Below are 13,668 nucleotides of genomic sequence, written 5' to 3' on the forward strand. Positions count from 1 at the left end.
TTGGGGGTGGTGGGGGTTAAGGTCTATTTGGGGGTGGTGGGGGTTAAGGTCTATTTGGGGTGGAGGGGGTTAAAGTCTCTTTGCAGTGACTTGTTAAAAGTATTTTTGGGGTGGCGGGGTGAAGATTGGAGTTGGGGAACAAGGAAGAAGCTTTCCTCCATTGTGTCTGGGCTGTCGGGAGGGCTAACATGTTTTCTGCTGGGAGGGGGTGGTGTCTGCTGGGGTCTTGTGTGGTTGTTGCCATTTTGGTGGTGTTGAGGTTGTTAGGAGCTGAGGTGAGCTGTTCTGCTGTCATACCTCAGCTTTCTTGACGTGTTGAGCTTGTACTTTTGTTCCCCTTTCTCCTGCTGATATTTTATTGTTATTGTACTTTTTCCACAGTGCAGAGTTCTCCCAGATCGGTCTCCCCTTTCAGTTCCCCAGGTCTTGTTTAATTGCTTGTTGTTGTTGGGCTGGTCTTTTTTTGGGGGGGATGGGTATGTGCTTTGTGGTCAGCTTTCTGAGCTCCACCATCTTTCTCTCACTCTCTCACTCTGTAAACGTATTCCTCATATCAATGGACAGGCCGTGCACCTGGTCCGGCTCAGTGCTGTGGGATGGTGGAGAGGTTCTCCTCTTATCTGAGGGGCAGATTGAGGCAGGGGTATGATTTGACACGTTCAAGATGTCCTCACCAAGAGTGTGCTGCTCCTCTCGTGCTTTGTCTTACAGGAGTCCTGCTGAAACCGTTTAATGTTGCCCTGCACCAATACATAGTTCCATTCTTGAACAGGTTGAGCTGTTTCAGTGCCAGGGTTGCTGTTTTCTAGTATTCTTATTCATTTCCACCTTTGCCTGTGCCCCCTTTCTTGACACATGTAATGTGCTCTTCACTGCCAAGCTAGGGGCCGATCTCTGTGGAAAATTAGGTTGCTTATGCCCCCATTCCTGTTAGACTCAGCAAATGGTCTCTGAAATGGATTGTCCTTGAAAAGCTTATTTTTCTATTGTTTCTGTGCAGTATCATGTAAAACTTGTGATGGCCTCTGTATTGGGATAATACACCTCTAAATGATGGAGGCTATGATGCTTTGTTGCTGTTGAAGGTTGTGTGGTACAACATGATTAATAGTCATAAATATACAATTGAGAATATGCAAAAAATCTATTATTGTGTATGTCATTTTCTGCTTCAGGAATCTGTCTCACTTCTCTCTGTACATTATGTTCTCAGGTCTATCCTTGTTCTTTTTTACCTCAATCACAGGGTTCTGGCTGCGCTTTGTTTGATTATTTCACCTTTTGCAATAAAAAAGGGAAAATCTACTTGCTAGGACTTCTTAAAATGCAAGTCTTCCCTTAATCGAATTACTTAAACATGATGATATCAACCTGGGATTTGAGATAATGTTACAGGTTACATCAGTAAGTATACAAACGTTTGCTAGACCCTTCAAAGGCGTATTCTGGGATTTTCTGCTGTTGATAGTTATAGTGAAGCTGTCGAGGTCACTCTGGATAAGAGAATTTGCTTAATGACTAAAACATAAAATGTGTTAACCATTTCCCTAGGTGTCCAGTTATCCCTGTCCCTAAACAATGTTGTAGGATGTGTGATTTGTAGACTGAAATTAAATATTTAGAGTCTGTGCAACTTGAAGGTGATGAAAGGCTACAGTGAGTGGGCTGTGTATGAGGGAGACGGAGGGAAGATATGCCGTGTTACTCCAAAAAAGAAAAGCTCATTTATAGTTAATTGGATGTAAAATGAACATCCCTACACCTGGAGGGGCAAGGTGGCCTTACAGAACTCCCCAATGTGCAGCCCTCCCACCTGCCCTGTCAATCTGCCCCACCTGCCCTGTCACTCTGCCCTGTCAATCTGCCCCACCTGCCCTGTCACTCTGCCCCATCTGCCCTGTCACTCTGCCCCACCTACCCTGTCACTCTGCCCCATCTGCCCTGTCACTCTGCCCCACCTGCCCTGTCACTCTGCCCCATCTGCCCTGTCACTCTGCCCCATCTGCCCTGTCACTCTGCCCCATCTGCCCTGTCACTCTGCCCCACCTGCCCTGTCACTCTGCCCCACCTGCCCTGTCAATCTGCCCCACCTGCCCTGTCACTCTGCCCCACCTGCCCTGTCACTCTGCCCCACCTGCCCTGTCACTCTGCCCCACCTGCCCTGTCACTCTGCCCTGTCAATCTGCCCCACCTGCCCTGTCACTCTGCCCCACCTGCCCTGTCACTCTGCCCCTGTCACCTGCCCTGTCACTCTGCCCCTGTCACCTGCCCTGTGAATGTCCTCCATGGGACAGTATTCATCACAGTCTTTACTCAGACACTCATGTCACATGCATCGGTCACGTTTCCACGGCTCGAACGGGGAACGAAATGGACCAAGACGGCGAAAGGCTACCTTGACTCGTCTAAAAACAAACTCTCCTTTGCCTTCTTCATGGCAGGATGTTTTGAAACCTGTTTGGTTGCGTGGCCTCATTAACACCAGGCAGGTGTGTGTGGGTAGGGAATGCTGAGAAGGAGCACCGACTTAGCCTGGTCATTAGTCACCTGCCGCTGTGACGCGGACACCCTGTGGAATCGAGCTATACAGTACAGTCTTTTAATGAGACCACGTTTGTTTTGATTGGGGTTGTGTGCGTGCGTGCATGCGTGCGCTGTAAGGGAGTGTGTGCCATGCGCGTGCGCGGCTGGCTGGGTGTGTTAATGGTGCTCTGCTGACAGAGCTGTCTAAGTGCTGGCAGGCTGCAGATTTATAGTGCATTCCGATGATCATCTTATCTGCTGTCACCGTGCTGGCTCACTCGCGCTCTCGCTCTCTCTCTCCACACAAACACCCTTCTCTCTTTCTCTACATGCACTCTCTCTCCATCTACACCCTCCCCCTTCCTCACTCCCTGCCTCTTCCCTCCATCCCTCCCCCTCCCTCATTCCCTCCACACACTCCTCTGTCTGAATGCTGCTGAGCCAAGGACTAATTATTATAGGCAATCATTTCTACATGAAATGCTCCCTGGCTCCCCTCCCCCTCTCTGTTCCACCTTCTCCTCCTGCTCTTTTATGCTCTTGCGGTCACATAATGACATGGAGACACACAAAGTAGTGTATGCACACACAAGACACACAGCCACACACAAAATGGGTTTCTTTTTGTTTGTTTTTCATACATACAGTGGGGAGAACAGGATTTTGCAGGTTTTCCCACTTACAAAGCATGTAGAGGTCTGTCATTTTTATCATAGGTACTCTTCAATTGTGAGTGACGGAATCTAAAATCACATTGTATGATTTTTAAGTAATTAATTTGACATAAGTATTTGATACATCAGAAAAGCAGAATTTAATATTTGGCACAGAAACCTTTGTTTGCAATTACAGAGATCATACGTTTCCTGTAGTTCTTGACCAGGTTTGCACACACTGCAGCAGGGATTTTGGCCCACTTCTCCATACAGATCTTCTCCAGATCCTTCAGGTTTCGGGGCTGTCGCTAGGCAATACGGACTTTCCGCTCCCTCCAAAGATTTTCTATTGGGTTCAGGCCTGGACAGTGGCTAGGCCACTCCAGGACCTTGAGATGATTCTTACGGAGCCACTCCTTAGTTGCCCTGGCTGTGTGTTTCGGGTTGTTGTCATGCTGGAAGACCCAGCCATGACCCATCTTCAATGCTCTTACTGATGGAAGGAGGTTGTTGGCCAAGATCTCGTGATACATGGCCCCATCCATCCTCCCCTCAATACGGTGCAGTCGTCCTGTCCTCTTTGCAGAAAAGCATCCCCAAAGAATGATGTTTCCACCTCCATGCTTCACGGTTGGGATGGTGTTCTTGGGGTTGTACTCATCCTTCTTCTTCCTCCAAACACAGCAAGTGGAGTTTAGACCCAAAAGCTCTATTTTTGTCTCATCAGACCACATGAGCTTCTTCCATTCCTCCGCTGGATCATCCAGATGGTCATTGGCAAACTTCAGACGGGCCTGGACGTGCGCTGGCTTGAGCTGGGGGACCTTGCGTGCGCTGCAGGATTTTAATCCATGACGGCGTAGTGTGTTACTAATGGTTTTCTTTGAGACTGTGGTCCCAGCTCTCTTCAGGTCATTGACCAGGTCCTGCCGTGTAGTTCTGGGCTGATCCCTCACCTTCCTCATGATCATTGATGCCCCACGAGGTGAGATTTTGCATAGAGCCTCAGACCGAGGGAGATTGACCATCATCTTGAACTTCTGTTGGCGCAGTTATTAGAAAATGGAAGATGATACCTTCTCACCAAGCTGCTTGCCTATTGTCCTGTAGGCCATCCTAGCCTTGTGCAGGTCTACAATTTTATCCCTAATGTCCTTACACAGCTCTCTGGTCTTTGCCATTGTGGAGAGGTTGGAGTCTGTTTGATTGAGTGTGTGGACAGGTGTCTTTTATACAGGTAACGAGTTCAAACAGGTGCAGTTAATACATCTAATGAGTGGAGAACAGGAGGGCTTCTTAAAGAAAAACTAACAGGTCTACGTGAGCTGGAATTCTTACTGGTTGGTAGGTGATCAAATACTTATGTCATGCAATAAAATGCAATAAAATGCATACAATGTGATTTTCTGGAGTTTTGTTTTAGATTCCGTCTCTCACATTTGAAGTGTACATTTGATAAAAATTACAGACCTCTACATGCTGTAAGTAGGAAAACCTGCAAAATCGGCTGTGTATTAAATACTTGTTCTCCCCACTGTACATTAGAAGAGAATTGTGCTGTTGCTTTTTAAATGTGATTTTTACAACTGCACTGTAGCTATATGCATAATAAATCAGTTGGAGTATCGATTGCCTGTGTTTTGTGTATAATGTTCCCTAGCTGTTCTGTCGTATAGATAGTTGATACTTTACTAGTTTTTTTTATTATCTACTGTTAATATACCTGTTAAGTATGATTTGAAACACATTATTTTCTGCAATGACTGGATAAAAATCATCAAATCATCCATAATTGGTATATTAATAGTAAATAATGAGAAAATAAAACAAATCAACTATCTGTCTGTCCGCTAGGCTTTAACTCAACGTTAGCCTCATTGGATGCCTTCTCCTATGGAACCTAAGTCCGGAGCCTCATATGAGTCTGAACTGAATACCGAACAAGTCTTCTGAATTCCCCATAACCTGGCTGTCGGAGTAGCCATCTCTCCTGCCCCCACTCAGTGCCCCTTGTCTGATCTGCCCTCCTCACACCCTCAGCAGAGTCCTCTGGAGATGCAGTAAGGGCTCTCCAATCCTCTACACAACACTCAGCTCAACTGTTTCCTATAGATTCATCACATGCTAGAGATCCATTAAGCATTCTGAAAAGATTATATAATCACTCCGTTCTGAGAAGGGTAGTTGCCCTAATCTAAGAGTGGGCGTTTGTATGTATTGTCCGTTGTTCCTCGCCACACAATGTGAGAAAAGTCACCCTGTGATGCGGCCAACCCAGGTCTAGGTGAACAGATTCGGATAGAACCGTCACTTCTCAGAAATCCTGCCACGGATGACTTCTTCTGCAGGGAGGCAATTCCACTGTCATAAAATCTATCAGGGGAATAAATGTAATCCCCTGAGCTCTGCCCTCTCCCTCCAACCCCAAACCCCCCCCCCCCACCCCCCCCCCCCACCCCCCATCCTGCTGCCCCCACCACACCCCCTCCCCGACGGTGATAAATGAGTCAATTATGGACAGCAGTGCGGGCCTGCTGAAGGGGAGCGGATGTGCTGTTATTACCTGTTGCAGCCTGGTAATGTTTCAGTATTAATCATATTCTAATTTCCCAGGCCCACGCTGCTCTCCCCCGCATAAATCTGCCGCACGCAAACAAGTCCGCAACGTGCCCTCCGGGTTGAAATACAGCTACGGAGAGGGGGTGGGGCAGGGGAGGTGTGTGTGCGTGGGTGGGTGGGTGGACATGAGAGGGTCTGGCTTCTTAAAGAGGGCTAAGTGGCTCCGGGGTCCCATTGTGGGCCAGGGACGGATGGAGAAAAGCGGAGGAGGGGACAGGCCCAAGGGGAAAATGTTGGGCACTGAGCGGAAGGAAGGATGTGAGGTAGGGGAGACGGCCTTGTGTCCTGCCGTTCCATGACCCTTGGAGAAACGTCTGGTCTGGTTCAGTCTGGTCAATGAGCGCTGAACTGTTTCAAACATATGTGTTTCTCAATACATATGTCCCTTTTGTAGGACTGGGCCAACAAGTCCTTGATGGAGTTGTATGAATCTGAGACATTTAAGAAGGATGTCCATGATCCGAAACAACAGCAGAATACGGTCTGGTGTCGCTCCCACAGTCCAGTCTGCTGTGTAATCTGAAACCTAAATGCATACCTCTTTCCCTGCAGCCTGAAGATGGAGTGTGAGAAACTGGCCACGGAGAAGACTGAGATCCAGAGACACTACGTTATGGTGAGACTGCCACACACAGACACACACATTTGTTTTACTATCCTTGTGGGGACATGAAACCTAACCCAGAATTACGTTCCCTATTCCCTAACCCCAAAAGTAACCCCAACTCTAAAATTTTGACCAAAAATGTTTCCCTAAACCCTAAAGTTATTCACTAAGCCAGAAATTACATCTTCCCTAATGGGTACCCGCTAAATAGTCCTTGAGGACCAATTTCTTGAGGTTTTACTATCTTTGTGTTGACTTTGGGTCTCCACATGTACACAGACTTAGATTATACACATACACACCCACGCATGCACACAAACACTCAACACACACATTAAAAATCCACAGCCGTGGGGGGTTCTAACAAACACAACGCTGATGATTCATTTTTGCAGGAGAGGAGTGTAAATCTGTTGTGTTTTGTAAGATGTCGGTTGGACTGTCTGTCCTACAGCACAGCACTAATACCAGTCACTCCAATACCAGTCTCTCCAATACCAGTCTCTCCAATACCAGTCTCTCCAATACCAGTCTCACAGCACTAATACCAGTCTCCAATACCAGTCTCACAGCACTAATACCAGTCTCTAATACCAGTCTCACAGCACTAATACTAGTCTCTGGCCAGGAATTCAACCTCACACACTCTGGAAAACACCTGGACCACACAGACACTGCATGTGCATAAATGCATGCACCAACACACACACACACACACACCTATATACCCAACTTACTTACAAGGTAATAGGTGAGGGTTTTGTGTGTGTGTGTGGTGTATGTGTTGTCTTCAGCCCAGTCATGGGTAATCCTCCACATTCCCTTAGGGCAAGCGGTGATCAGAGAGGTCCCTAACCACAGCTGACTGAATGTTGCCCAGTGCCCACTGTTGCAAAAGGACCTATGTGGCAGTCTGGCATAGCCCCAGTACTTGGCACACATCTCCATCCATTTCTCCTTTTTCGGGGCTCAGAATTTTGGAGTCTGCAAATCGCCTAGCAACAGCTCTGAATCTTGGCACAGTATTGGAAAAGCCAGCTGTCAGGAAGGGCTATTTTATTGACACACATGCGCGCACACACAAACAAACACACACACACAACAGACTTCTATGGAACATAAGGGCAAGGACTCTCTGCTCTGCACTATCAGAAAAGCTCTGTCTGCTACTGCTTTATTTCTTCCACATAGCTGAAATATCCCTTAACCAGCCCTGCTGAAAATGTCACAATGCCACATTAGAAACGGATGATATTAAAATGACTGCTGTTGCCCAATGATGATTTTCCATCCTTGCTCTGAACCAAGTGATTGACACCACACCATCTCTTGGGTCACATGCCAGGTCGGCATAGCCCGGAGCTGAGGGCACATACAAACCCCCCCCCCCCCCCCCCACAAAGAAATTCAGCCTCGGAATGTGTTTCTTTTCATAGGTGTACAGATGGAAATGTTTAACCATCAACTTTTGTATGCCTTTTTACAGTACTATGAGATGTCCTACGGCCTTAACATTGAAATGCACAAACAGGTGAGTCCAACTCCAGGGTTCATTTCCTTCCTGTCCCTCCCGTCTTCCCTCTAGTCAGCCTGGGTCTAGGAGACTAATGTACTGGATGTCTGCTGTGCTGCTTTGAGAATCTAGAGAAACTAGCCTCCAGCTCAAAATGCTAATCCGCCCCTGAAGAAACCCATGGCTCTTTGTGCTACTGCTGATGCATTCATAGGACCTGCTGTCAGAGTTCAGATTTCTAGACTGACCAGAGATGTCCTTCCATCCCAAAAGAGCCGAGGCATCATATTTTCTTCCCTCATAAATGCTGTCCATTACCCCTCCTCAATTCCCTCCATCCCCAGAGATGGGCTATTTTCTGTTCCTTATATTTGAAAAGGGGTTTCACAGGGGAAAGGCCTGGTAAGACACCCCCCGTCATTTTGATGCAAACATTATAACAGTGTAGTCAGTCTTTCGTATATGCTACTGTTAAAATAATCATTTGGATGCCTTTTTGAATGTCTTGAGTATCGTTACAACACCACTATTTAAATAGAACAATTACCAGTTGTTTACCATTTATTTAAATAGAACAATTACCATTTGAATTATTTTGTTCCTGTAGGCGATCTGTTGCCACATGTGAGACGTGAGAGTGGTAATCTGGGAAAAAAGGGATATTTTGAAAGAAATCTCTTGAATTTCAAAAGATATGTCTCATTAGAAATGGATGATTTTAAAATGACTCCTGTTTCCCAATGATATTCCATCCTTGCTCCAAACAAAGTGATTGACACCACACCACCTCTGGGCTCTCATGCCAGGTCGGCATAGCCCAGAGCTGAGGGCACATACAAAAATTAATAGAATAAAAAAGAATTTGTAGTGGTGAGTGGTTTGAAACCTGGATCTGCTCTTTTTGTTAATTTACACTTACAAACATATTACCTGCCAGGGACCTGCAAGGACTTGAAAAGGGCATGTTTTGGTGCCTTTGGAAAATGATGACATGTCCTCTTTAAAACAACATGTCACTGTCATAGCAATACTGTTTTTTAAATGTTCTTACGGTTAAGGGGTGGTTACTTGGTTTTTATTATTATATCCAAAATTCATGTTTTAAATAGTTGCAATACCTAGCAAAACAAGGTATGCCTATGAAATATATTGCTAAATGGGATTGACCTTTGGCTGAGATTTGGTGCTATGGACAAATGACAGAAAATGGAGCTCTCCGGGCACACCATGATTTTAGAGATCATTTTCAAATAGTCCCACAATATAGCCTAGTATTTGTTTTAATAATCATATGCAGCATTTCCCCCTTATGTATTTCTATATAACCCCCCCTATCTGTTTCTGTCTTCTTTCCATCCTACCCCTCCTCAGCGCTTCTGTCTCTCCTGCAGACATACAGTCCATGCTGAATTTCACTTTAAATCAGGTCACTGCCTTCAGAGCGTCTGTTCTCTCCCTTCGTTTCGCCATCTCAATCGCTCTGCTCTTGACAAGCCACACGAATCACCCTGCCCTCCTCCTCTTCCTTCCTTCTGTCTCTCTTTCTCCTCCTCCTCCTCCTCCTCATGCATCCTGCCTCATTTCCTCAACGGCACAAGAGCCCCCCCCCCCCCTCATTCCCCCCACCTCCTCTTTTCATTTCCCGCTCCCATTTTGTCCCCTCCTCTTTATCCTTGTTTCCTTGCTCTCACTAGTCTCTCTCTCTCTCTCTCTGTCGGTCTCTTGCCCTCCCCCATCCCTCCCTCTACCCTGCCCTTTTCTCCAATCTCCCTGGCTCCGTCTCTCCTGAAGATGTCATTTAGTAGTTGGCGTTCACTAACAAGAAATCATTGTGTTCCCTGGGGAGGGCGCTGATGGATTTATGGAGGAGAGTGCTGAAAGGTGGAGAGGGGGTGGGGGGGCTGCACTGCTTGTCTGCAGAATAGTGGGATGAGGATGAGGGGGGTGAGATGAGCAGAGGGAAAGGAGGAAGTGTGAGGAGGAGGAGGGGGGAGTTCACCATAGCGTCAATAAATCAGTTAGAGAATAGTGTGCGCGGCTGTGGTGTGTGTGTGTGCGCGCGTGTGCGCGGCTGTGTGTGTGCGCGGCTGTGTGTGTGCGCGGCTGTGTGTGTGCGCGGCTGTGTGTGTGTGTCTGTGTGCGCAGCTGTGTGTGTCTGTGTGCATACGAGCGGCTGTGTGTGTGTGTGTTTGCGTGCGAGCGGCTGTGTGTGTGTCTGTGTGCGCAAGCTCGGCTGTGTGTGCGCATGTGTGCACGTGTGCGCTGTGAGTGTAGCAAAGTCTGTGCGCGCGGCTGTGTGTGCCTGCCATGTATACAAACATACATTGTCTTGTTCTACCGACAATTTTTTCTGAATAAACTTTATTGGATGATTCTTTTCTCAAATTGGTGGAAGAACACTTTAACCTGCAGCAGATAAAGGGCAAGAGTTAATGCAAAAACATTATAATATAAAATATCTAAATTGTGTGAATAGAACAACTCTCACAATGCTAGCAAGCATCATTATTAATCTTGTATTGGTGCTATACACTTTTTTAAGTAGGTATTATTGTATACTCTTTAATTCCATACTGATACACGTCAAAGTAGTTTATGACATAGGCAGTCGCTTAGAGCCCTCGACCTCTAGGGGGCCTTGAACCGATAGTGAGCATCGGACCACTAAGGGAGAGGGGGGCCCCAAATAACATTTTGCTTAGGTCCCCCAAAAGGCTAGGGCCGACACTGTTTATGGCTACTATACACAATATCAAATAAAGCTGATGGAACATATCCCAATGTAAACATTAGTTTACAATGTTGATATAGCCTACTATTATTTATTAACATTTAAAGCATAGTATGGATACACATGATATTTCCAAAATGTAATTAGCCATTACGAAATGCGTACTGCACTTGCGTTATCGTTTGAGTCATTTTATTGAACTGCATGGAAATATCAGTTGGAAATGTAAGAACAAGGGAAACCGAAAATTCAAAATAGATAGTTGACAAGTTAGGATATACCCACTTTTTCAGGCAACATGTGACACCACTGATTTTACCTGTAAGTATATATTGGGATGAAACGCTTTTAGGTGTGTTTTGATGTTAGTAGTATTTTTCTATCAACTTGTGGTGGCAAATGCTCTGTTAGCCAGTGGAAATGTTGCATTCCGTCTTGTTTGAGTCTACAGTACGTGATATTTGAAGTAATTTGTACTGGTGGAAGAGACTTAATGAACCCAGTCAATCCGTTGCCGCCAAATTAGAGAAAAATCTGAGGTAATTCTGGAATAACATTTTCCTCGAATAATAGCATGGCAACATTGGAATGAAAAAGGCAAACAATTTTGCTGATGCCAATGCATGCTTTTGATTGGACAAAACAGAAACACAAGCACCCTTTCCAAAATACTCCAATACATTTATGGTAGTTATATAAAAGACCTTCGTCACAAAGATAATTTCGCCCTCGTCTTGTTTTTTGTCAATCAAAAGTCAACCAAAATTGTTTGTTTAGTTGTTTTTCCTGGATCTATTTAGATTGCAATTTAAAAATATAGGTGTTTAACGAATATTTAGTTCACAAATTTAACACTGCTGTATGCCTGGCTATGTGTATGCCTGGCTGTGTGTATGCCTGGCTGTGTGTATGCCTGGCTGTGTGTATGCCTGGCTGTGTGTATGCCTGGCTGTGTGTATGCCTGGCTGTGTGTATGCCTGGCTGTGTGTATGCCTGGCTGTGCGTGTGTGCGCGTGCGTGTTTGTGGGAGAGAGCCTGTACGGCCAGGGTGAGAGGAGAGATAGAGACGATACATCAGAGGCTGGCTGTCAGTAAGATGAATGGACCTGTTATAATGATGTTGTCATCATGATCTTTGCATGCATATCATTACTGGCCTTAACAGGCCCGCATGCATGCATGCATGCATGTTTGTGTGTGTGTGTGTGTGTGTGAGTGTAAAATGTGGTTCTGATACACCACATGGCAGACCATGTAGGCTTGATTACTTCACTAATGGGAGAGAGGGAGGGAGGGAGGGCTGGCAGACATTCATGGAATAGCCCAGTGGCTCTGACTCCCAGCAGGTAGCCATACAGACACCCTGGATTGGGTGGCCACAGCAGATGCTGGCCATGAATATTTCAGCCTGACTCCCTGGCTGTCTTTGGATTTGCATGGACCAGATGTGAGGAGCTCAAATATTTACCACACACTAGCCCTTGAGCCAGGCCTGCTCAGGTTCTCAGGTGTGTGTGGGCGCTCCTTTGATGGGCACGCACACAGGTTTTTCACATACACACACACACTCTCTGTTTTTCTGCAGACTGAGATCGCCAAGCGCCTGAACGTGATCTGTGCCCAGCTCATCCCTTTCCTGTCACAGGAGGTGAGACCACACACACACACAGACACACACACACAGCAAATCAAACAGACATGCACGCACCAGAAATATACACACACACGCGCACGCACACACACAGTCATGCATATTAACACATCCTTAACACATCTCTCTCTGACAGCCACCCACACACACACACATTCACACACACGAGGCGTGCAGACGCATGCTCCTAGTAACTAATAACTCCAAGTAAAACAGGCAGCCATGCCAACAGGCAGCCATGCCAACAGGCAGCAGGAACACACACGCTGACATGAACTTCACAGTACTACTATTATTCCTTGAGCGCTCAGGCCTGCTGAACATTTACATACCACTGTTTAAATACATTGAAGTCATTTAGCCACTCACGGTAGGCAGGGCATATATTGTTATACATTTTCATACCCACAACGCCATGCTCTACCAACGTCATGAAGTGGCATTGTTTTATTACATTTATTTACATTTTCTTCTCCCCTCATCTTGCTTTTACCTTGGTTTGTCCCACAGCACCAACAGCAGGTGGTCCAGGCCATGGAACGCGCCAAGCAGGTGACTATGGGGGAGTTAAATGCGTCGATAGGGGTACGTGGACTCCCCCCTCTACCTCACACAGTGTGTACCTCCATCCTCATAGTCTTTATTTTCACTCTTTAGTTGTGTTATTTGTGGATAGCCCCTTCTCCGAACATACTTCTGATACTTGATTTGATTCCACAAACAAAGTCAAAATAATTTAAAATTCTATAAAAGTCCAGATTGTCCTGTTTGCACCGATACCCCAGGCTGGTCAGATGTGACACAAGGGGCTGGTGCTTTAGGGCCTCATCTGTGAGGATCTGCTCTGTGTAGCAGGTAAATGGGCGTCCCACTTCCAAGATGTATCCTCCCCCACAACAGCATTTTATACACACACACACACACACACACACAGACAAATTAGTCACTTAGTGCGGTTCTGACTGGAATAGGCTGAGATGAGCCTGCTGGGAAATGTACAGGGAGAAGGGGAATGAACGATGACGTGTTAAGAGACAACTCAATGGCCTCACCAAAACCAAGGATTCAAGTTTCAAATCACAAATAAGCCTAAGAAAACTGACCCAACCCCCTCAAAATATATCTTAGTGTGAAAAATGAAATTATCTTTCATACCTTAAGTGGGTTAGAAAACCCCAGACATTTGAACCTTATTTGAGAGATTATTATTTTCTTGGCCTTGAACTTCATACCATTCCAGTAATCATGCAAGTCCTACATGTTATTTTTGCCGGTCTTCTGGCATGTCTCCTTCCCTTGATACTGTTAGGCACCTTGCACTGGAGACACACCCCTCTCCGGTCAAGCCCTGTCCAGTCCATCTCCAAC

At 46.0% G+C, this 13,668-nt stretch overlaps 1 protein-coding gene across 1 annotated transcript in view; it reads left to right on the forward strand.

Annotated features, from left to right (window-relative positions):
* Positions 1–13,668, forward strand: part of tle2a (TLE family member 2, transcriptional corepressor a) — a 37,813-nt gene that overhangs the window by 17,255 nt on the left and 6,890 nt on the right. Inside the window, 4 exon segments of the mRNA XM_010871737.5 lie at positions 6,351–6,414; positions 7,892–7,936; positions 12,235–12,297; positions 12,811–12,915. Of these exon segments, the coding sequence (XP_010870039.1) occupies positions 6,351–6,414; positions 7,892–7,936; positions 12,235–12,297; positions 12,811–12,915 (277 nt within the window).

The sequence above is a fragment of the Esox lucius genome, chromosome 8, assembly GCF_011004845.1.
Source record: "Esox lucius isolate fEsoLuc1 chromosome 8, fEsoLuc1.pri, whole genome shotgun sequence".
Classification (NCBI taxonomy): Eukaryota; Metazoa; Chordata; class Actinopteri; order Esociformes; family Esocidae; genus Esox; species Esox lucius.